Source organism: Kogia breviceps, chromosome 1, assembly GCF_026419965.1.
Source record: "Kogia breviceps isolate mKogBre1 chromosome 1, mKogBre1 haplotype 1, whole genome shotgun sequence".
Taxonomy (NCBI): Eukaryota; Metazoa; Chordata; class Mammalia; order Artiodactyla; family Physeteridae; genus Kogia; species Kogia breviceps.
In genome coordinates this window covers 116,835,869-116,861,254 of record NC_081310.1, presented here as the reverse complement: position 1 = coordinate 116,861,254, position 25,386 = coordinate 116,835,869, and the positions used below count along the sequence as shown (strand labels likewise).

The following is a 25,386-nucleotide window of genomic DNA, read 5'->3' as shown; positions in this document are numbered from 1 at the left end:
CATGGACTTAGTTGCTCCGCAGCATGTGGGATCTTCCCGGACCAGGGCTCAAACCCCAGTCCCCTGCATGGGCAGGCAGATTTCTTAACCACTGCGTCACCAGGGAAGCCCCTTGTTGTTGTTAAATGATGAAATGTTATGAACTACATACATGAAACTGAAGACAAGAAAAATACTTTGAAGGGCTGGAGGTCTCTTGCTATGATATTAAAATTTCCTAAAATTTTAATCATGTGGCTTCTCATACGTATGTTGTCAACCTTACTTAATTTGAGTCCATGACCTGTGAAAGAATCTACTCTGGAAGAATAACTTTTAGGTATCCTGCACAAAGGCAGAATTTGAAAATTAGTCAGAAATTTAGTCTGCTTTTTTGGGGAGAAAATCAGGGATATAGAGGTAGCAAGCTCATGCTTTCCCTAGGCATGCTATAGTTGTCTCTACTTCCTTAACTATATACTCGAATTAACACAGACTTCTGTGAGAAGTATAAACTATCTAGAAGATCAATAAAAAGTAAATGTTGTTCTTAACTCCTTGCCATCCCATTGCTCACACTATACTTCTTACAAATATAATTTTTATTTTAATTTCATCATTAGTGAATGACTATTTTCTCATAAAATTTTAATTCCATAGATAAAGCTGAAGTCCTTCCTAAACATAACCCAATCTCTCTTTCTTTTCCAAAGGTTCTTAGTATGGTGGGCATCCTTCCAGACCTTTTCCAAGCACAGATGTGTGTGCAGGGGTGTGTGTGTGTGTGTGTGTGTGTGTGTGTGTGTGTAATTACAGAGATATTATTTTCTGTAAAACTGTTTTGCAACTTGTTTTCACTTATTGTGTCTTAGAGAACTTCCTAAGTCAGTAAGTACATAGCTTTTTTCCTCTTTAAAAAAAAAGCAATTACATAATATTCCATAATAAGGATGTACCAGTTACACACATATACTTTACTGATGGATATTTTACACTGTTTATAGTTTTCAAATACTGTATTAAACAATACTGCAATGAGCATCCTTGTGCAGATGCAAGAATAGTTTGGTGGAATAGATTTACTGCTGTGCTTTTCTAAGGAAATAATTTCCTATATGATAAAATTCTCAGCTTGATTCTATAAATGCTCCTCTTCCATAAAGATTTTCAGTGAACACACAAGATGGTTTCCTCCTATTCTTTCAAGTTACTCTGACAACTAGCTGAACTGAAATACTAAACGATGGACCACAGGCTTTAACTTCAGAAGCAACCTCTTTGTCTTTGTTGCTTTTCTCTTTATGGGGGCAACTAGAAATAACCTCTGATTAATCCCAAATCACAAGGCTAACACATGCAAGGAAGACACAATAAGAGGAAGTCAAAATAACAGGAATAAGCTGTTTCCCTTTTTTATTTGTTTTAGTTTCAGGCTGAAAAATGCAATGAAATTCCCCACTGCTGTACTCTTTTCTGAAGATTTCCCCAACTGCTAGAGAACTGTATATTCTCTAAATAGGTAGCATTTTACAATCTGAATTCCCCCTTTCCTCAAAGACATAAGAAAAACAGCCCACAGGAAGATGCCAGTTAAATGATAAATGTGCTTATTTTTCTGGCACCTTTACTCTTAAACCCCCAAATGCCACAATTTGTAATGTAAATGATGACATGTGATAAAAAGCTATGTCTTATTTTTTCATTTACTATTATCTTAGAGAATAGCAAATAGCTGATCAGACAATTACTGAGTTCACTGTTATATGAGGCCCAATGTTTTTCTGAATGCAACAGATACTTAATTACTTAAGAATGCAGTCTTCCTTTTTACAGATACCCAATTTATAAACATCCCATACATATGACCAGCCTTTCCTGCTTCTTTTGGCTCTTTTGTGCCAGAGTAGCCTACCACCAAATCTGGTACTTTCCTTTCACTAGTTTCATTCCCTTCCCAGGGCAGACCACTTTGGGAGCTCCTACCATTCTCAAGGGAGCCAAGTCAAGGGGAAGGAAGGAAGAGGCTTTGTGAGATGAATTTCTGGCTTCACCAGTTACAACTTAATACTGTTTCTTTTTTCTTTTACTGTGCACACTGTTCTGTGCCTTATTTTTTAACTTACTATACACTGGAGAATGTTATACATAAAGATCTAGCTCTCATAAAGATCTTCTCTTTAAGGGTTGCATAGTATTCTACTGTACAATATACCATAATTTAATGACCAGAACCCTAATACGTAAGTTGTATTCAGCATTTTGTTGCTATGACAATGCTGCAATAAATATCCTTACACTTACACTTTATTGTATAGGTCTAAGTACAACTATAGCAAAAACTTCTAGATGTGGATCATGAAACTAGGTTACTCAGGGTCACAGTCAGCATTTACAGAAAAATAAAGTACAAAAGAAAATAGTGTAGTATAGCATGGTATAGTGTAAATATTATACAGGGTATAATAAAACATACAGTGTACATTTTAGTGAAATTTTTGTTTTAGTTAATATATGTATGTGGGTGTGTTTGTGTGTCCTGGATTGTGGCAAAATGGTGAAATGTATTTAATAAAATGTTTGGAGGATGTGGGGAAGGAGCCTACGCTAACCCTACAGTTGAGTCGTGGAATTGCCTGGGTCTGCCTCTCAGTTCAACCAGCTGTTATGTCCTCTCCATGACCTCCTCCAGCTGGATTTTAGCTTGGGCAAACCACTCTCCCTGCCCCACTGTTGGCCTACCACTGGAAAGAATAATTACCGTGTGGCTGACAAAGTCTTGGTGCTCCGGCCAGGTGTCAGGCCTGTGCCTCTGAGGTGGGAGAGCTGAGTTCAGGACATTGATCCACCAGAGACCTCCTGGCTCCACGTAATATCAAACGGCGAAAGCGCTCCCAGAGATCTCCATCTCAACGCTAAGACCCATCTCCACTCAACAACAAGCAAGCTCCAGTGCTGGACACCCTATGCCAAACAACTAGCAAGACAGGAACACAACACCACCCATAGCAGAAGGCGGCCTACAATCATAATGAGGTCAAAGACACCCACAAACACACCACTGGATGCGGTCCTGCACACCAGAAAGACAAGATCCAGCCTCATCCACCAGAACACAGGCACTAGTCCCCTCCACCAGGAAGCCTACACAACCCACTGAACCAACCTTACCCACTGGGGGCAGACACCAAAAATGATGGGAACTACGAACCTGCAGCCTGTGAAAAGGAAACCCCAAACACAGTAAGTTAAGCAAAATGAGAAGACAGAGAAACACACAGCAGTTGAAGAAGCAAGGTAAAAACCCACCAGACCAAAAAAATGAAGAGGAAAGAGGTAGTGTACCTGAAAAAGAATTCAGAGTAATGATAGTAAAGATCCAAGATCCAGGAAATATAATGGAGAAAATACATGAAACACTTAACAAGGACCTACAAGAACTAAAGAGCAAACCATCAATGATGAACAACACAATAAATGAAATTAAAAATTCTCTAGAAGGAATCAATAGCAGAATAACTGAGGCAGAAGAACAAATAAGTAACCTGGAAGATAAAATAGTGGAAATAACTACTGCAGAGCAGAATAAAGAAAAAAGAATGATAAGAATTGAGGACAGTCTCAGAGACCTCTGGAACAACATTAAACGCACCAGCATTCGAATTATAGGGGTTCCAGAAGGAGAAGAGAAAAACAAAGGGAATGAGAAAATATTTGAAGAGATTATAGTTGAAAACTTCCCTAATATGGGAAAGGAAATAGTCAATCAAGTCCAGGAAGCACAGAGAGTCCCATACAGGATAAATCCAAGGAGAAACATGCCAAAACATATATTAATCAAACTACCAAAAATTAAATACAAAGAAAAAATATTAAAAGCAACAAATAACTTACAAGGGAATCCCCATAAAGTTAACAGCTGATTTTTCAGCAGAAACTCTGCAAGCCAGAAGAGAGTGGCAGGACATATTTAAAGGGACGAAAGGGAAAAACCTATAACCAAGACTACTCTACCCACAAGGATCTCATTTAGATTCGACGGAGAAATTAAAACCTTTACAGACAAGCAAAAGCTAAGAGAATTCAGCACCACCAAACCAGCTTTACAACAAATGCTAAAGGAACTTCTCTAGGCAGGAAACACAAGAGAAGGAAAAGACCTACAATAACAACCCAAAACAAATAAGAAAATGGGAACAGGAACATACATATCGATAATTACCTTAAATGTAAATGGATTAAATGCTCCCACCAAAAGACACAGACTGGCTGAATGGATACAAAAACAAGACCTGTATATATGCTGTCTATAAGAGACCCATTTCAGACCAAGGGACACATACAGACTGAAAGTGAGGTAATGGAAAAAGATATTCCATGCAACGGAAATCAAAAGAAAGCTGGAGTAGCAATTCTCATATCAGACAAAATAGACTTTAAAATAAAGACTATTACAAGAGACAAAGAAGGACACTACATAATGATCACCGGATCAATCTAAGAAGAAGATATAACAATGGTAAATATTTATACACCCAACATAGGAGCACCTCCATACATAAGGCAAATGTAACAGCCACAAAAGGGGAAATCGACAGTAACACAATCATAGAAGGGGACTGTAACACCCCACTTTCACCAATGGACAGATCATCCAAAATGAAAATAAATAAGGAAACACAAGCTTTAAATGATACATTACACAAGATGGACTTAATTGATATTTATAGGACATTCCATCCAAGAACAACAGAATACACTTTCTTCTCACTCATGGAACATTCTCCAGGATAGATCATATCTTGGGTCACAAATCAAGCCTTGGTAAATTTAAGAAAATTGAAATAGTATCAAATATTTTTCTGACCACAATGCTATGAGACTAGATATCAATTATGGAAAAAAGCTGTAAAAAATACAAACACATGGAGGCTAAACAATACACTACTTAATAACCAAGAGATCACTGAAGACATCAAATAGGAATCAAAGAATACCTAGAAACAAATAACTACCCAAAACCTATGGGATACAGCAAAAGCAGTTCTAAGACAGAAGTTTATAGCAATACAATCCTACCTCAACAAACAAGAAACATCTCAAATCAACAACCTAACCTTACACCTAAAGCAATTAGAGAAAGAAGAACAAAGAATCCCAAAGTTAGCAGAAGGAAAGAAATCATAAAGATCAGATCAGAAATAAATGAAAAAGAAATGCAGGAAATGACAGCAAAGGTCAATAAAACTAAAAGCTGGTTCTTTGAGAAGATAAACAACATTGATAAACCATTAGCCAGACTCATCTAGAAAAAAAGGGGAGAAGACTCAAATCAACAGAAGTAGAAATGAAAAAGAAGTAACAACTGACACTGCAGAAATACAAAAATCATAGGAGATTACTACAAGCAGCTATATGCCAATAAAATGGACAACCTGGAAGAAATGGACAAATTCTAAGAAAAGAACAACCTTCCAGGCCTGAACCAGGAAGAAATAGAAAATATAAACAGACCAATCACAAGCACTGAAATTGAGACTGTGATTAAAAATCTTCCAACAAACAAAAGCCCAGGACCAAATGGCTTCACAGGAGAATTCTATCAAAGATTTAGAGAAGAGCTAACACTTATCCTCCTCAAACTCTTACAAAATATAGCAGAGGGAGGAACACTCCCAAACTCATTCTATGAGGCCACCATCACCCTGATACCAAAACCAGACAAAGATGTCACAAAGAAAGAATACTCCAGGCCAATATCACTGATGAACACAGATGCAAAAATCCTCAACAAAATACTAGCCAACAGAATCCAGTAGCACATTAAAAGAATCATACACCATGGGCTTCCCTGGTGGCGCAGTGGTTAAGAATCTGCCTGCCAATGCAGGGGACACATGTTCGAGCCCTGGTCCGGGAAGATCCCACATGTCACAGAGCAACTAAGCCCATGCGCCACGATTACTGAGCCTGCACTCTAGAGCCCACGAGCCACAAGTACTGAAGTCCATGCACCCAGAGCCCGAGCTGGACAACAAAGAGTAGTTCCCTCTTGATGCAACTAGAGAAAGCCGCACGCAGCAACAAAGACCCAATGCAGCCAAAAATAAATAATAAATAAATTAAAAAAAAAAATCATACACCATGATCAAGTGCGGTTTATCCCAGGAATGCAAGGATTCTGTAATATATGCAAATCAATCAATGTGATAAACCATATTAACAAATTGTAGGAGAAAAACCGTAAGATCATCTCAATAGATGCAGAAAAAGCTTTTGATAAAACTCAACACCCATTTCTGATAAAAACCCTCCAGTAAATAGGCATAGAGGGAAGTTACCTCAACATAATAAAGGCCACATATGACAAACCCACAGCCAACATTGTTCTCAATGGTGGAAAACTGAAACCATTTCCTCTAAATTCAGGAATAACACAAGGGTGTAAACTCTCACCACTGTTATTCAGCGTAGTTTTGGAAGTTTTAGCGACAGCAATCAGAGAAGAAAAAGAAATAAAAGGGATCCAAATCGGAACAGAAGTAAAGCTGTCACTGTTTGCAGATGACATGATACTATACAAAGAGAATCCTAAAGATGCAAACAGAAGAGTTCTAGAGCTAATCAATACAAGATTAATGCACAGAAATCCCTTGCATTCCTATACATTACTGATGAAAAATCTGAAAGAGAAATTAAGGAAACACTCCCATTTACCACTGCAACAAAAAGAATAAAATACCTAGGAATAAACTTACCTAAGAAGACAAAAGGCCTGTATGCAGAAACGTATAAGACACTGATGAAAGAAATTAGAGATGATACAAATAGATGGAGACATGTACCATGTTCTTGGACTGTAAGAATCACCATTGTGAAAATGACTATACTACCCAAAGCAATCTACAGATTCAGTGCAATCCCTAGGCATTTTTCACAGAACTAGAACAAAAATATTTCACAATTTGTATGGAAACACAAAAGACCCTATACAGCCACAGCAATCTTCAGAAAGAAAAATGCAGCTGGAGGAATCTGGCTCCCTGACTTCAGACTATACTACAAAGCTACAGTAATCAAGACTGTATGGTACTGGCACAAAAACAGAAATATAGGTCAATGGAACAGGACAGAAAGCCCAGAGATTAACCCATGCACATATGGTCACCTTATCTTTGATAAAGGAGGCAAGAATATACAATGGAAAAAAGACAGCCTCTTCAATAAGTGGTGCTGGGAAAACTGGACAGCTACATGTAAAAGAATGAAATTAGAACACTCCCTAACACCACACATAAAAATAAGCTCAAAATGGAATAAAGACTTAAGTGTAAGTCCAGACACTATAAAATGCTTAGAGGAAAACATAGGCAGAACACTCTATGACATAAATCACAGCAAGATCCTTTTTGACCCACCTCCTAGAGAATGGAAATAAAACCAAAAATAAACAAATGGGACCTAATGAAACTTAAAAGCTTTTGCACAGCAAAGGAAACCACAGCCAAGATGAAAAGACAACCCTCAGAATGGGAGAAAATATTTGCAAATGAAGCAACTGACAAAGGATTAATCTCCAAAATTTACAAGCAGCTCTTGCAGCTCAATATCAAAAAAACAAACACCAAACAACCCAATCCAAAAATGGGCAGAAGACCTAAATAGACATTTCTCCAAAGAAGATATAAAGATTGCCAGCAAACACATGAAAGGATGCTGAACATCACTAGTGCAAATCAAATCTACAATGAGGTATCACCTCACACCAGTCAGAATGGCCATCACCCAAAAATCTACAAAATGCTGGAGAGGGTGTGGAGAAAAGGGAATCCTGTTGCACTGTTGGTGGGAATGTAAATTGATACAGCCACTATGGAGAACCGTATGGAGGTTCCTTAAAAAACTAAAAATAGAACTACCATATGACCCAGCAATCCCTCTACTGGGCATATAATATACCCTGAGAAAACCATAATTCAAAAAGAGTCATGTACCACAATGTTCACTCCAGCTCTATTTACAATAGCCAGGACATGGAAGCAACCTAAGTTTCCATTGAAGGATGAGTGGATAGAGAAGATGTGGCACATATATACAATGGAATATTACTCAGCCATAAAGAGAAATGAAATTGAGTTATTTTAGTAAGGTGGATGGACCTAGAGACTGTCATACAGAGTGAAGTAAGTCAGAAAGAGAAAAACAAATACCATATGCTACAACATATATATGGAACCTTAAAAAAAAAAAGTTTCTGAAGAACCTAGGGGCAGGACAGGAATAAAGACGCAGACGTAGACAATGGACTTGAGGACACAGGGATGGGGGAGGGTAAGCTGGGACGAAGTGAGAGATTGCCATGGACTTATATATACTACCAAATGTAAAACCGACAGCTACTGGGAAGTAGCTGCATAGCACAGGGAGATCAGCTCGGTGCTTTGTGACTCCCTAGAGGGGTGCGATAGGGAGGGTGGCAGGGAGACGCAAGAGAGAGGAGATATGGGGGTATATGTATAGCTGATTCACTTTGTTACAAAGCAGAAACTAACATACCATTGTAAAGCAATTATACTCCAATAAAGATGTTAAAAAAATGCTTGAAAGACTCCAATAAAGATGTTTAAAAAAAAGTTTGAAAGACAGCTGTTTAGACTCTGGTATGATATCTTTATGGCAGCCTTCTTTTTTCTCCCCCTAAACTCGGTGATCTTTTTATTGGGTAACTTGGTAACTTAGGTTTTTCAGACAGAGACAATTCAATCATTTAGACTAGGTTGGAAAAGAATAATATTAACAATATCAGGAACAACAAAAAAGGAAGAATTCAACTATGGTTCTGTATAGCTCTAATATCTTTTCCTAACAAAGTAAATAATATATGGTTAAGTTACCTTCTTAGAGTGAGTTTTACTAAACAGATATTGAGCAAGAAGTTGTTCTACAAGATTACTGCTATTTAAAAACAAATGTTTCTGATTTTAAATTATTTATATATAATACAGAAGTTTTAATGAAAAAATTAAAATGTAATATGATTCCACACCCAGGGATAACCACACTCAAACTACAAATGTCAATCTATTTGCTTGAGTCATATATATATATATATATATATATATATATATATATATATACACACACAGACAAATGTTATATAATTATATATACGATAATAAATATGTTATTCTTTATAATTGAGATTAAAGGGTATATATATTTATTTTATTTAAATAAAGCTTTTTCTGACAATGATTGATTACTAAAGTATAGTTGATTTATAATGTTTCAGGTGTACAGCAAAGTAATTCAGTATATATATATATACTTTTTCAGATTCTTTTCCATTATAGGTTATTACAAGATACCGAATATAGTTCCCTGTGCTATACAGTAGGTCCTTGTTTTTATTCTGTTTTTATATATAATAGGGTGTATATGTTAATCCCAAATTCTCAATTTTTTCCTCCCTTCTTCTTTCCCCTTTGCTAACCATAAATTTGTTTCCTATGTCTGCAAGTATATTTCTGTCTTATAAATAAGTTCATTTTTTAGATTCCACATATAAGTGACATCATATATTTGTCTTTCTCTGTCTGACTTACATCACTTAGTATGACAATCTCTAAGTCCATCCAGGTTGTTGCAAATGGCATTATTTCATGGCTGAGTATATATCTAGTGGAGATATATATATATATATATATATACACACATATATATATCTCACATCTTCTTTATCCATTCATCTGCTGATGGACATTTGGGTTGTTTCCATGTCTCGGCTATTGTGAATAGTGCTTCTGTGAACATAGGGGTGCATGTACCTTGTTTTTTTGGCTTTGTTGGGTCTTTGTTGCTGCACACAGGCTTTCTCTAGTTGCGGTGAGTGGGGGCTACTTTTCGTTGTGGTGTGTAGGCTTCACATTGCAGTGGCTTCTCTTGTTGCGGAGCAAGGGCTCTAGGCGCATGGGCTTCAGTAGTTGTGGCACGTGGGCTCAGTAGTTGTGGATCGTGGGCTCTAGCACGCAGGCTCAGTAGTCATGGTGCAAGGGCTTAGCTGCTCCACAGCATGTGGGATCTTCCTGGACCAGGGATAGAACCCACATCCCCTGCCTTGGCAGGCAGATTCTTAACCACTGCACCACAACGAAAACCCTTCATATACCATTTTGAATTATAATTTTGTCTGGATATATGCCCAGGGTTGGGATTACTGGATCATATGGTAACTCAATTTTTAGTTTTTTTTGAGAAACCTCTATATGGTTCTCCACAGTGGCTGCACCAATTTACATTCCCATCAACAGTGTAGGAGCGTTCCCTTTTATCCACACCTTTTCCAGCATTTATAATTTGTAGACTTCTTCACGATGGCCATTCTGACCAGTGTGGGGTGGTACTTCATTGTAGTTTTGATTTGCATTTCTCTGTTGAGCATCTTTTCACATGGCTATTGGTCATCTACATGTCTTCTTTGGCAAAATGTCTATTTAGGTCTTCTGCTGATTTTTTGATTGGGTTGTTTGTTTTTCTCATATTGAGCTGTATAAGCTGTTTGTATATTTTGGAGATTAAGCCCCTGTTGGTTGCATTGTTTTCAAATATGTTCTCCCATTCCTTAGACTGCCTTTTCATTTTGTTTATGGTTTCCTTTTCTGTGCAAAAGGTTTTAAGTTAAACTAGGTCACACTTGTTTATTTTTGCTTTTGTTTCCATTACTCTAGGAGACCTATCCAAAAAAAATATTGCTGCAATTTATGTCAAGGAGTGTTCTGCCTATGTTTTCCTCTAATAGTTTTAGAGTATCGGTCTTACATTTAGGTCTTTAATCCATTCTGAGTTTATTTTCGTGTACGGTGATAGAGGATGTTCTAATTTCATTCTTTTACATGTAGCTGTCCAGTTTTTCCAGCACCACTTATTGAAGAGACTGTCTTTTCTCCACTGTATATTCTTGCCTCCTTTGTTGTAGAGTAACTGACCATAAGTGCATGGGTTTATTTCTGTGCTTTCTATCCTGTTCCACTGATCTATGTGTCTGTTTTTGTGCCAGTACCACACTGTTTTGACTGCTGTAGCTTTATCATATAGTCTTAAGTCAGGGAGTGTGATTCCTCCAGCTCTGTTCTTCTTCTCAAGATTGTTTTGGCTATTGTGTTTCCATAAAAAAATTTGTTTCAGTTCTGTGAAAAATGCCATTGGTAATTTGTTAGTGATTGTATTGAATCTGTAGACTGCCTTGGGTAGTGTGGTCATCTTAACAAGGCAGAGTCTTCCAATCCAAGAACATGATATATCTTTCCATCTGTTTGTGTGGTCTTCAATTTCTTTTATCAGTCTTATAGTTTTCAGAATACAGGTCTTCTGCCTCTTTAGGTAGGTTTATTTCCTAGGTATTTTATTCTATTCGATTCTAAAGGATATATTTAATGTTATGATCTGCTTCATAAATTTAGCATTACAATGTAGGAATAATACATGTCATTAGAAGTTCCTCATATGCATCATATATATATTTTTAAAAATAAATTTATTTATTTGTTTTTGGCTGCATCGGGTCTTCGTTGCTGCGTGCTGGCTTTTCTCTGGTTGTGGAGAGCAGGGACTACTCTTTGTTGCAGTGCATGGGCTTCTCATTGCTGTGGCTTCTCTTGTTGTAGAGCACGGGCTCTAGGTGTGCAGGCTTCAGCAGTTGCAGCACACGGGCTCGGTAGTTGTGGCTTGCGGGCTCTTCAGCGCAGGCTCAGTAGTTGTAGTGCACAGGCTTAGATGCTCGCGGCATGTGGGATCTTCCCAGACTAGGGCTCGAACCCATGTCCCCTGAATTGGCAGGCAGATTCTTAAGCACTGCACCACCAGGGAAGCCCTGCATTGTATTTTAAAATAGCCACATAATAGTCCACCATGTGGCTGTACCACCCAATTCATATAGCCATTAACCAAGAGTTTACTTTTTATAAAGAATTTATTGAAGCTAGATCAATATAACTATGTCATCACAGAATGTTTGTGGGTAATCTGAAGTAACTTACAGAAAATGTTTTTTTCTAAATATACTTTTACATAAAACCACATAGACTGCAGCAACTCTCCTCAATAAATAGGTGTCCTGAGATTAATAAATTCAATAAAAGAAACCAATGTTGAATTTTTTAATTGAAAAGCACAAAACAGAAATAACAGTATTTCTACCTATTCTTCAATAACTGGCTCTGGAGCTGCATTCAGATATAGGGGATGTCAGTAATAAATACAGTCTCCTTTAAAATAAATTTTCTTCCTGTGGTCCAAATTAACACTGAGAAAAATAATGTTTTCTGGGAAATAATAAAGGAATAGTACATTTTGATGTCTATTTCCTGACTATTGATATGATATCTAAAACACAATTTAAATGATTTAACTTAAAAAGATAATAGTTAAGCTTGTTTCAAATAGATAAACTGCTTTTGTTACTCCTAGGAAAGAGGTAATAATATTCTGTCAGAAGGTGAAAAAAATGTACATAGTTTTTCTTCTTTGGAAAAATTATTTATCATAAGAAGCCAATAAACTATCAAAACTATTAAAGTCAAAGGATAAAAGTTGCTTTAAAGGAGAGCAGTTAATTAAAGCAGCAGAGGTTTTTTTTCAGGTTTCTCTTTTGGAAATGTTTATGATTTTTAAGTTACAATTAACTTTTGCCACTGGGAAAATAATTTAATTACTAAACTTTACTCCACAAAATTATAAAGTTAAATTAGAGAATTCTAGTTTCTCAAAAGCCATAGAACAAAGATGAAAAAGTTACTCCACATCAATGTACTTGATCTAAGAGAAGGTCAATAAGAAAGGGGATGAAGTTCTTTTTCAGACAATATTTCAGAAAAACAGCAAGGACATAAAAACCAATTAAGTTCTCGGATGAGGCCTGAGGGCAGAAGCAGCAGGCGCCTAGGCCCCAGCAGTGCCACCTCATTATGATGACCAGAGTGGTTAAGACAGTGTACACCCTGCAGCCCTCCTCTGTGCTATAAGCAGTGGCCTGCCCATAGATGCCACTTCTAAGAACCTATTTCCTATTAAGTCCGAAGAAGTTGATGTTTCCAGACCTCATTCAAGAGGTTCAGATAACGATGTTACAAAAATCATCAAACCAAGATGAGAGAATGGGCAGGTTAAAGCTACAGACACTGCCACCAGGAAGAGCTACAAACTATTGAGTAAAGTGAAATCAGAGGAAGAGCTCAAGGATAAGAACCAGCTCTTAAAGCCCATCAACAAACAGTTGCACCAAAAGTTGACTGAAACTCAGGAAGAGCTAAAGGACCTGACCTAAAAGGTGGAGCTGCTGGAGAAGTTTTAGGACAACTGTTTGGCAATTTTGGAGAGCAAGGGCCTCAATCCAGGACAGGTCTTAAAGCTAAAGCTGAAGATAAAAGATGAAAGGGCCCAGTTCCTGCAACACAGACCTTATGTAACAGTAAAGTAAATGATTTTACAACAGCCCTGGAGGAAATGGAGCAGCTATTAGAAATCTGATAAAAAGCAGGTGGCCACATGGCTCCCTCTTGGGGATAAACTCTCAGAGGAAGCCGCTTAGGACATCTGCTTCTTGGCCATGATCTTCTAGGACTCACCATTCCCAGAATGAAAACAGTTTCTGCTGTAGGATTAAGGACAGTTTATGCTGGAATGGCAGTTCCTCCTTTAAGCAAGCATTCCCAGTCTTCAGATTGGCCAGCTATCCTGAACCTCACAGTACATAATTGAGGCCTAAGAAGAGAGGGGGTCTGGAAGCTTGGATCAACCTTCTAGGCAACAAAGCAGCACAGCATTAGAATCAGGAGACTAAATCAGCCACAGCCAGAGAATCCGAAAGGTCACATTCAGATGTACAGGAAGAAACAGTGAAGTACAGGTGCTCCACTGGAGACATCACTGAGGAGCCCTGTGGTCCCCCTGTAACTTGGAACACATTCTGTCCCATCCTGGTTGGGCTCTATAACCTCATTGTAAATTGATGAACTTGAAGTTACCTGAAATGGCTTAATAAATGGGGTGAAGGTATAGACAGTAATAACACCTATGAAACAATACACCTTGGAGCTTTTAATCTTAAAAAAAAAATTAAGTTCTCAATAAATACAGAAAAAGCACATGACAAAATCTAATATCCATTCCCGATAAAAACTCTCAGCAAACTAGGAATAGAAGGACATTTCCTCAAATTGATAAAAAACATCTATGAAAACCTACAGCCAGCATATTTAATGATGAAAGACTGAGTGTTTCCTCCCTGAGATCAGGAATAAGACAAAGATATCCACGTTACTTCTACTTGACGTTGTACTAGAGGTTCTAGCCAATGCAACAAGGCAAGAAAAGAAATGAAAGGAAATCAGATGAGAAAGAAATAAGTAAAATTGTCTTTATTTGCAAACATGATTGTAGAAAATTCAATGAAGTTTGTAAAAAAGCTATTAGAACTAATAAGTGAGATTAGGAAGGTTGCAGGATAAAGGATCAATATACAAAATCAATTTCATGTCTGTATAACACAATAAACAATCAGAAATTTACATTTAAAACAATGCCATTTATAATAATCATAAAAATATGAAATAGTGATAAATCTGACCAAAGATGTTAAAGACCTATACAATCAGAACTATAAAGCACTGCTGAGAGATCTAAGTAAATGGAGAGAAGTAACCATGTTCATGGATCAGCAAATACAACGTTGTTAAGATGTGAATTTTCCCCAAACTGATTTATAGAGTCAATGCAATTCCAATTAAAATTCAAATAGGATTTTTGGAAAAATTGATAAGCTGATTCTAAAATTTATATGGAAATGCCAAGAACCATGAATAACCAAAACAACTTTCAAAACGAACACAAGTTGGAGGATTAACACTACCTAATTTTAAGACTTTCATAAAAGGCCACAGTAATCAAGACAATGTAGTATGGGCATCCAAGTAGACAAACAGAGCAATGAAACAGAACACAGTGTCCAGAAATAAACTCCAAAATATACAGAAAATGGATTGTAACAAAGGTGCCAAGGCCATCTACAGAGGAAGGATAGTCTTTTTAACAAATGGGGCTAGAAAAACTGAATATCCGATATAGGCAAAAAAATTTTTATTTGATCCATATATTGTACCATATAAAAAAATTAACTGAAGTTGTATCACAGACCCAAGTGTAAAACTTAAAACTATAAAATTATAGAAATATAGAAGAAAACCTTTCTGACCTTGGTTTAGGCAAAGATTTCTTATACCACTCTAAATCTTAGTTATGTGATACTAAAAGCAAAATCCATAAAAGAAACACTGATAAATTGGACTTCATCAAAATGAAAATTTATGTTCTTCAAAAGATACAGTTAAGAGTATGAAATGACAAGCCACAGACTGGGAGAAAATATGTGCAAGGCATATTAAAGTACTTGAATCCAGATATATAAGGAATGCTCAAAGCTCAGTAATGAGAAAACAGCTCAATTTAAAAAAATGGACAAAAGATCTGAACAAATATTTTATGAAGAAAACAACACAGATGGCAAATAATCACATGGAAAGATGCTCAACATCATTAGTCAAGAGGGAAATGCAAATTAAAACTGCAATGAGATATTACATACCTATGAGAATGCTAAAATTAAAACAACTGGCCATATCAAGTGTTGGTAAAGATGTGGAGCAAATCGAACTCTTATACATGCTGGTGGGGATGTAAATGGTAAAACTACTTTGGAAAACAGTTTGGCAGTTTCCTAAAAAGTTAAACATATTCCATTCCATTTCTAGGTATTCATCCAAAAGAAGTAAAAGCACATGTCCATAAAAAGCCTTATATATGAATGTTCATAGCAGCTTTATTTGCAATAGTCCAGGACTGGAAACAACGTAAATGTTCACTAACAGATGAACAGACAAAACAAAGTGTGGTACATACATACAATGGACACTACTTGGTAATAAAAGGAATGAACTATTAATACAACATCAACATGGATCTCAAGATAATTATGCTGAGTCAAAGAACCAGGCCCCCCCCCCCATCAAAAAAAGGTTACGTTCTATATGATTCTACTTATATAAAATTCCAGAAAATGTAAACTAATCTCTAGAGGATTAGTGGTTTTGGGGTGGGGGTGTGTGGGGGGGGAAGCTTAGCCAAATGGGTTGCAAAGGGGCACAAGGAAAATTTGAGGGGTGATGGATATGTGCACTATCTTGATTGTAGTAATGACTTCATGTGGGATACATATATCAAAACATCAATTTGTATACATTAGATATATGCAGCTTATTGTATGTCAATTTTACCTCAATAAAGTGAAATTAAAAAACCAAAATATAACAAATATGTCAAATCGAGCAATAGACAAGCAGAGAAATCAATGGAAAAAACATCAATTTGATAAAAGTTTCCACAGTGTCTGTATTTCCTGTTTTCATTATAGAGAGACAGAGAGAGAGAAGGGAATGCAGTATGACATCTGTTCCATGCCCCACAGTACACCCTTAACCCTTGCCAGCTGTCTCAAAATACAGGCTTTTGGTTGTGAGGGTGGGGATGGATCATCTCAAAACCATCAATTCCCATAAGAAAAACAAGCTACAGTGCAAGCCCTTCTGATAACAAAGATTTAATTTAAAAATGCTCATCTTTCTTATGAAGGACAGCATATTATCAGTACATCTTGCTTTATGGAATATACCTTTGTTCCTAATGGATGAACTTTAAAACTTATGTTCTAATAATAATAACTAACAGTAAATGAGCACTGAGTATGTCGATTAGCATTTGCTATCTCATTTAATACTTGTGATAACTGTACCATTCTACCATATAGCTTAACAGGGTAAGTAACTGGTCTAGGATCACACAGCAATTAAATGGCAGAGCTCAAACCTAGGTATGTCTGATATGAAAGCTCATGCTCTTAACAGCTACACTTAACTGAATGTTCTAGTTGATAGTTTTGTAGAGTGCCTAGTAATTATCTTTATGCCTCTTTTTTGAAAAGCTAGGATTTCATGTATGCACATCACTCAGAGAGTAGGAATAAAAAATATCAGCAATTCCAACTATATAAAACACATAAAAATTTGGCCCCAAATGGCCACTGATTAATTCCCTTCTAAAACATGTTTCATAGTAAAGGTTATGAATGTAAATCTAAAAATCCCATAATTCAATTCCCTAAATAAAGTTCTACTTGCTTCCTAATATCCCAGTTCTTATCCATGCAGAAACTGGACTTCTTTCAGTTATAAGCTTATGTTCATGTGATGTTTATTAAACTACCTACTCCAATCCTAAAAACTCTTCCTAAAAACATCTATCAAAATGGGATCATTTTTGGTCAAAGAATTGTTAGGTCCAGGCTTATAGTTTAAAGAATGCTTCAACTTTGAGTACATTTAAGTATATTCATGGATCTGGTTTTTTTTTTAATGCAAACACACTTGACAAGCTTACTAGTATAGGACAATGCATGTTTTTTTTTGCTAAATTCAATTTTACTTTCCTCATCTCAGACCAGCCTTTATAATAATCTGCTTCCATAATAAGCACAAGGCCATGACCAAAAGCAGATGTCAGATTCAACCTACAGTGAAGTTGTTATTTGTATTTTTCTTGAGCCACAGCACCTTCCATAACTTTTGTTTGTTCTATATTTTTGGCACTGCCACAAGATCCTTATAATTATTATTGTTTTAAGAATATTTTTGGCAAATGTAACTCATTTATTGTTAACACAGACACATATGTAACATTTAGATTTTTTATTTTTAATTCTGGCTGTTTAAAAAACTCACAGTAGTTAAATATTAGTCTCATACTCTAAATATATTTCTAACTTTGTCCTGTCTACAACATTTTTGTCTGTAAATTTTCTTGCCTGGGGAATTCTGCAATGGCCTTTGGCCAAAACCAACAAAGTTATATCCTAGACGTTAAAAGAGTTATACCTGTTTTATGACTGAGGCATCAGTGGAAAGGAATTCAAGACTCTTTAAGCTAATTCTATGTGAAAGTTGTAATACTTTACCATTTATTATTGCAGAAGCAATTTAAAGAATGCTTTAAAATAAAATGATACTAATACAGGGTAGATTCTACTTAGTCATAGCTAAGTGTAGTTTGCATCAGATCTGAGACATGCAGATATAATATACCCAATGTGGAAGACTCAAACTATTTAATCTGACTTTTTATTGGCAGTCAAATCTCTTTTCCAAATTTTAAAAATTAAGGTTCCCTCATCTTCTTCTAGGGTAGTCAGACCCTGCTGGGAAGCTTTTCCTAGATTTTCTTAGAATTAATGAACTGGGCCTCTGTTGCTGAACTGTGTGGTTCCACCCCAAACTCCCCTGGACAGTTCATGAGCAATGTAATCTGTTTTCACTATGGAAGGGATTCCCACAGTGTTCTCATTCATGAAAATACAGTGGTCAGATCAAAGGGAGAGACTTTCATGAAGAAGGCTTTTCTCTGATGTAATCCCTCCTAAAATAGAAAATCACTTTATAAAAGTTCAATTAGGACCAAATACTGTATAAATGGCCTCTGTAACAATTAGACTTCAAATACAGAAGAGGCTGAATATTACATTATTTTCTATTGACTTCTCTGGTTCTATGCCAGACATATCTAGGCTGCAACAGAAGAGTGAGGAGGCTCACTCTTCTGTAAAATTCTGGGGAGAAAAAGAATTACGGGGGCTCTCCAAGGGTGTAGTTGCAATCTGAAACCTTGCAGAAATTTTGGAAAATGAATGAAGCTCTTTTACAATTATAACTTTATAGGTAGGATTTACTTACAGACTACAGGAACTTTTATAATACATCCTTATATAAATCTAACCCTTGCCAATGTGACCTACTATTTATTTAACAGCAACAGTGAACCATATGGTTTTGTTCAGAGATGCAAGATTAAAGAATAGATTTTATGTCCAAGAAAAATCTCTTTTAAAGGTAAGGAGAAAAAAAGATAAGCTTTTTTTTACTTAAACATAAAGGAAAAACCAATCATAGCTATTTAGGACAAAGACCAAAACCTTTTCAATCAACTAAGCATGAATTAAGAAAGAATACTAAAAGGAAGAAAATTAGTGAGCTGTCATATTAGTCCAAGAAGAGCAAGTGTTTGTTGTTAAGCAAGAGCTATATAGAAAGAATGCAGTGAAATCTTGATATACTACAGAACCAAAAACAAAACAAAAAAACCACAACAAAACAAAAACCTACTCCACAAATAAAACAAGATTTCATTTTAACTTTAAGAGTCTGGTATGGCAGTTGCTTTTCTTAAAGGACTGAAACAATTTTGACCCCCAGCTGCTACTTATTTTATCTAACAATAGACTGTTTAAAGATGTATTACTTCTGGTGAAGCTATTCATTTCACCTAAACTGCCTATAGTTTATGCCTCAGAAGAGAACTTTACCACATACAGGCTGTATGCACAGACTAAATACAACACTTGTGCCTGATTCTGAATGGTATCTTATATCAAAATGCTCTCTTAATTATAGCTCTTGCTTCTCAAGCTGCTCTTTCAACTTGTCAGAAGCTGCCTAAAGTAACTAAAATTGGATTCACGCAGAAAAAAAATTTTTTTAGGAAAACATATGCAACAAGCACCTTAGCATCTTTTAACATTAAAACCAGAAGGCAGTCTGTTTAAGCACACATAAGGCAGGCTATAAAATTTAATAATTCACAACATTCATTTTGAAATATTATGGCAATCTTTTAAAACAATGGCATAGATTTCATCTGTTCAACAACTATTTATTGAGCATCTATATGCTCAATAAAACAAACATAAAGCTCCTCCGGTTTGTATCATTTCTAAAGCTAAAAAGCAAAGAGAAAATAAGGTCATCCTCCAATTCTTCTGTTAGAGGCAGCCATTCCCCAACCCCTACCCCAATTATGAGAGGGTTGAGGCCCAGAAGTTTTTGTATAAGTCAACTGGGATATTTACAGGAAACTTATTCCTGGAGTCCCAGTGCAAACAGGGACAGATCCTCAGGTGAGGCTATTTAACACATGCTGCCAAGCTATTGTAGTTTTCTAAAATCTGATTGCTATTTATAATAATGCTGCTCCTGGAAAATGCTTTCTGAGTTCCAAAAGGACATGAACAATGCACTTTCTAGTTCAGCCTAGGCAGTGGAACTCTTCCAGGTCTAGGCTGATAATTCTAGTGGAGAGGAGAGCCAGAGGTCTCAGATGAGAAGGGAAGGAAGTAGGAAAAACAACAGGCATTAGGAGTGAGGATTAGGAATGAACTCAAACTTTCCTCAATCCTCCTTTTTCTTTTCTCTTGATCGATCAGATAAACATGTGAAAATAAATGGGAAGGTGTCCTGGGTTTAATCAGGTTAGGACTACTGGTAATAGTGGGATGGGGTTATGAGAAAGAATAGTTTTCAGGGATGTACAGGGAAAGGATGAGAAATCCCCAATAGTGACAAAAGGGGAAGACCTGTGGATGTGGCAGAAATGAGTCACCAAGCAGAAGGAACATTTTTATGTAATATATGTTGGCAGGGGAGTCATTAAAAAGTCAGGCACTGTTGAGGGCACACTAGAGACATCAATTCAAATGATTAGCTACCACTGACTGTTCCTTGGTTATGGGGTACATGATATGTACTGAGAAAATATAAATAAAGGGAGAAGAAGAAATGAATCCTATACTGTTGGAGTATTTGTAATGCCATGCAAATTATAATGTTACACAGAAATACTAGTTATTAATCATTTCTTTTTAATACAGACAAGGAAGCTTTGTTTCAGACAGACTGAATGACTTTACCAAGGTCACACAGTCATGCTTAGTGGCATAACAGGCAAAGACTCAGGCAATGAACTTTACCACATGACTAGACATGTGTCAAAGCCATAAACAGATGATTCCCAGGGACACGATGCAAAACAAGACTGAAGTAAGTGGGAAAAGGAAAATAAGTCAGACTCTACCCCCATACCAGGGGAATTGCCTCATGCACTCTGGAGAAATGAAACCACTGGAAATCACTTATCACACATTACAAAGCTCTAAGGGAAAACAAAAAAGCAATAGTTTTCGGCAGAGACTATGCTTTCTTCAGCATGCCCAAGTCTCATCTTCTTTGGCCATTTCTCCTCACCTATGGGGGTATCATCTTCCTACTACTCACACGGATAGCCTTAAGCTCTTTTCTTCCCCTCTCCAAATCTGATTTCAAGACAGATTGGGAAACATCCTTACCAAGGTGTAAAAGATTCAAGACCCTTTAAAGGAATTATGCCCTCTTGATTTTTTTTTTAAATGTAGACTTTTTTAGAGTAGTTTTGGGTTCACAGCAAAATTGAGTGGAAAGTAGAGTTGCCATCTACCAACCCCCAGCCTCGTGTATTTTAACAGATATCAAATACTGAAAAAAATGTAAGGATTCTTAATCTGGGATCTAGGGAATCTATTCACGGTCTTAATGGGATCCTTGATCTATCAGATATTATATCCTGAATTATGGTATATGCGTGTGTATAGATTTTTTAGGAAACAGGTCTCATCAAGTTCTCAAGGGGTTGGCATTCAGAAACAGCTAACGCTACTAAGCTAAAGAATGAAGTTCAAAGTCTAAACATCAGGTAGAGAGACTAAAGGAACTATTTGGAGGCAGAAAGGCTTCATCAGTGTCCCCAAATCATACCATACAGTTGGCTGCTATAACAAGTATTGATATATATACCCAGGCCTCTCAACTTCAACTGGGCCTATAGAAATATCCTAGTTAACCAATGATATGGCTTTCAAACATATGATGACCACTCTCTCTCTCTCTCTCTCTTTTTTTAAACATACCTTTAAAGCTTCTATAACAAGGTCCCTTGCTTCAAGCTCTCCTTCAAGAATACTGAATAGTGTTAGGAGTTCTGGCTTGCTGAGTTTTTCCAGATTCATCCTGAAAGCCTAAAACAAGGACAATAATCAGACAACCTCCAGAAGACAGAGTTAATTTGATACTATTAAAGAAAAAATAAAGTGAGACAGATAAGAAAAGAGCAACAATTAGAGTAGAAAATACTTTAAGAAAGGAAATGGTTATAATTAAATGGAAAAATAAGAACTTTCTGACGTTAATCATAAACTGAGCAGTAAAAGAAAATAAAATTCATTTTAATTATTGATTTCATCACCATTCACAAAGATCAAATTTTCATCATTTTTCCTCCAGGCTTATATACAAACATCCTAGAAGGTCTCAGAAAGAATTGGTCACTAATTTTGTTCACTAGAAGTTCAGGTAAAATTTTGTTACAATGAATACTATTTCAATGAAAAACTGTTTGACCACGAAAAGATACCCCGGTTTTAGATAACTAAATTCCAAAACTGTATATAAAACATTGTGGGATCCCTCTGAAACTGGCTGAAATGAATTTGAGCAAAGATAATGTTTGGTGGGAGTATGGGAGAAATTTTTCTTTTAAATTGTCTACTTTCGCAGAGAACAACTATCACAATATTTATATTTCATATAGTAAAATAAGACTTAAATGCAACCATGCACAAATGTACTTTTAAATGACTGCTTAAAATATATTGTTTAAACATCTTAATTGGCTAGGCTATTATAAACTGAATTTATTTGACTTAACAAGTTCACATTTCTATGAAATTTTGCCTCTTTTAAAATATGTTAAATGGCAAATTACATGGCACAAACTCAGTCCTTTCCATAAGATTAATTTCTCACAAACCACACATAGATAGAAGTTAGACGGTGTACTATCTTGGAAGGATCTTCTGACCATTGTGTATGGTAAGATACATTTCATAACTTCTAAAGTACAGCAAGTACTATTTTCCCTCTCCCACTCTTTACTTCTAAATTGCCACTCGTATATATATATATTTTAAAGTGAATCACAACATGACTAGTTCACACACCCTCCAGTAACTCCCAACTCCTATGAGCACATTAAATTTTAGGAGGCACACAAAAGAGGCATTGATTCCTTCCAGAGCTACTGACTTTAAGTGAATGAGAGCATGTAGAAAATGCATACTTCACTATGTTGTTATATGTTGCTCCAGGACACACTGTACAAATCTTTTGCCACATGGTAAAACATGTTCAATGTAACTTCAGCTCTAACTGCTAACTTTCTAACTGGTAACGGTTAGAGTAGTAAGTGATTCTCACATTCTCACTTCAGTATTAGAGAGCCCTCACAACAGTTACTTTAAAAATAAGAGCTAAAAAAAAATTAAAAAGACAACAAACCTAATAAAGCTACACTTAACATAAGATGGTATGCTGGAAAAAACATATGGCTTTGCAGTCAGATAGATGCCAGGTCAACATCTTTCTAGTTGTATGACTGGGCAAGTTTTCTGATTCTCAGTTTTCTTACCTGTGAAAGTGAAATGATGATATCTAACTCATAGGACTGTTGTAAAGATTGAGTTAATAAATATAAAACATCTTGCCAAGTTCCTGATGGAAGCTGATCAATGGTTTAATTATTAAGAACTACTATCCTCTCTCACTTTCCAAAAGAATTCCAAGAAAGGCATTACCAAAATTGGGGGCAGCCAAGATCAATTACTTCAGAAATAGGTGACTTTGGCTGTCCTTTCGTAGTTGGGAACCACAAATGAAGACGGATGATAGCATCCTGGAGTGAATAACAATGAGGAATTTAACTACCATTTGAGTCACACTGGTTTCTTAGATGAAACCCTTCCCCCAATTCCTGATGGTTTCATGTTTTAATCTCTCTCAAGGAGATTATAAGGCAGAGAAAAAATCCTATCATTTTATTCCTTTTTTCACCCCTCCCCTGATGTTAAGCAGAATAATGGGCACTTGGTAAAGGTGCTCCATAAATACCAACTGCACTGAGTAAATCAACTAGGAACAGAGCTAAAAATGATAGTGTTTACACATATTACTCTTTTTTTCTTCAATATCTTTATACTCCTTAAATATTCTCATTTAGAAATCTAAAACTGTGGCTTAAGGATGCAGTGTGATATAATAAAATATAATAGACCGGGAGTGAAGAGTATAGAATTTTAGTCTCAGCTCTGCTACTAAACAGCTATATGGCTTTGAGAAAAAAAAATTACTTGGTTGCTCTGGCATTGAGTTTCCTCACAGGTAAAATAAAACAGCCTAGATAATCTCTAAAGTCCTTCATGGTTCCATTCTAAGCTTTCATGAGTGAAAATCAAGAATTATTTGTTAGAGAAATCAATTAAAAATTACAGGTAAATATACAAAGAACTAAAACAGACTGTACCTAAATCACAGTTTTTGAACTGTTGTGATAAATATACACCCATAAAAGAGTGAAATTGAAACAACCTTAAGTCACTTTAATTATAAAACAGTCTAGCCTAGGCAAGAAAAAATTCTATTCTTTGTCAATGGCAGAAAGAACAATATTCATGTTACCTCTACATTTGTAAATAACTTCTGCACACAAATTTTAATATCTGGAACATTCTGCTAATGTATCAACTTATTTAGCTTGGTGTCTACATGAAATAAATATAATACAAATACAACACAGGAGGGAAAAAAAAGGGCCACAGCTGACTGTGTAATTCAAACCCAAGAGGTCTGTTTTCGTATAGTCCTATAACCATTCTTTATAAATATTAAAATTTAGCAGTTCTTTGCTGTCCTTTACATTTGAATCGAATTTTAACACACAACACATTGCAGTAACTTTTTGTCCGAAATATAAATGAACGATAGTAAAACTGCATTATGTTTTAGTATGGCAGTGATTTTCCTGGGGGTGGTATGAGGATGGGGATGGGGATGGGGGTGATACTGACCTGATAACTGGCAGTCACACTTTAGTCCTCAAGTATAAATTCTTAAGGTTTTCTTCAGTTAAAATTTGGGAAAATTGACAAATATATTTAAAATGTCGTCAGCATGGTGGAAAAATGTCCAATGCTGCAAAATAATAAGAAATTTATTGTCTATGTGACCATACTATAAACAATTGGTAAATCCCAAGAATGTCAACTGTCATAGCTGATGAGGCCTGACAGCTGTTGGTTGATACAGACAAGAAAGAAGAAAATAGCCACTTCTTCAAGTTGAAGCTGAGTAATATAGGAAAAAATATCAGGAATCTGAATTCCCTTTTGCAATCATAATTAGGGAAGGTGAGGTCTTTCAAAATCTTTTCACTGTCATTTCAAGGACTATTTTATGAATGTCACCAAAAGAAACTGACTTTCTCTCCCTGAGTTGATAAAAGCCTATTTGCTTGAATCACCATGACTTATGCACAATGCACTCAGATAAAAAAAAAATAACATAATTACAACTGAACTTTTCAAACTGCCAAATTCATGTAAGGAAAATTCTCATC

At 36.1% G+C, this 25,386-nt stretch overlaps 1 protein-coding gene and 2 pseudogenes across 2 annotated transcripts in view; 1 reads left to right on the top strand and 2 right to left on the bottom strand.

Annotated features, from left to right (window-relative positions):
* LOC131754877 (26S proteasome regulatory subunit 4 pseudogene) overlaps nt 1–21,939 on the bottom strand; it is a 35,461-nt pseudogene extending 13,522 nt beyond the window's left edge.
* CTTNBP2NL (CTTNBP2 N-terminal like) overlaps nt 1–25,386 on the bottom strand; it is a 66,778-nt gene that overhangs the window by 29,614 nt on the left and 11,778 nt on the right. Inside the window, exons 2-3 of one of the 2 annotated variants that reach the window (XM_059060720.2) lie at nt 24,839–24,962; nt 21,848–21,955 (exon numbers count right to left, since the gene is read on the bottom strand). In XM_059060720.2, the coding sequence (XP_058916703.1) occupies nt 21,848–21,946 (99 nt within the window). In that variant the 5' untranslated portion in view covers nt 21,947–21,955; nt 24,839–24,962. The remainder of the gene's footprint in view (nt 1–21,847; nt 21,956–24,838; nt 24,963–25,386) is intronic. The other variant, XM_059060734.2, reaches the window with a different exon arrangement.
* On the top strand, nt 12,885–13,500 carry LOC131754950 (small kinetochore-associated protein pseudogene; annotated as a pseudogene).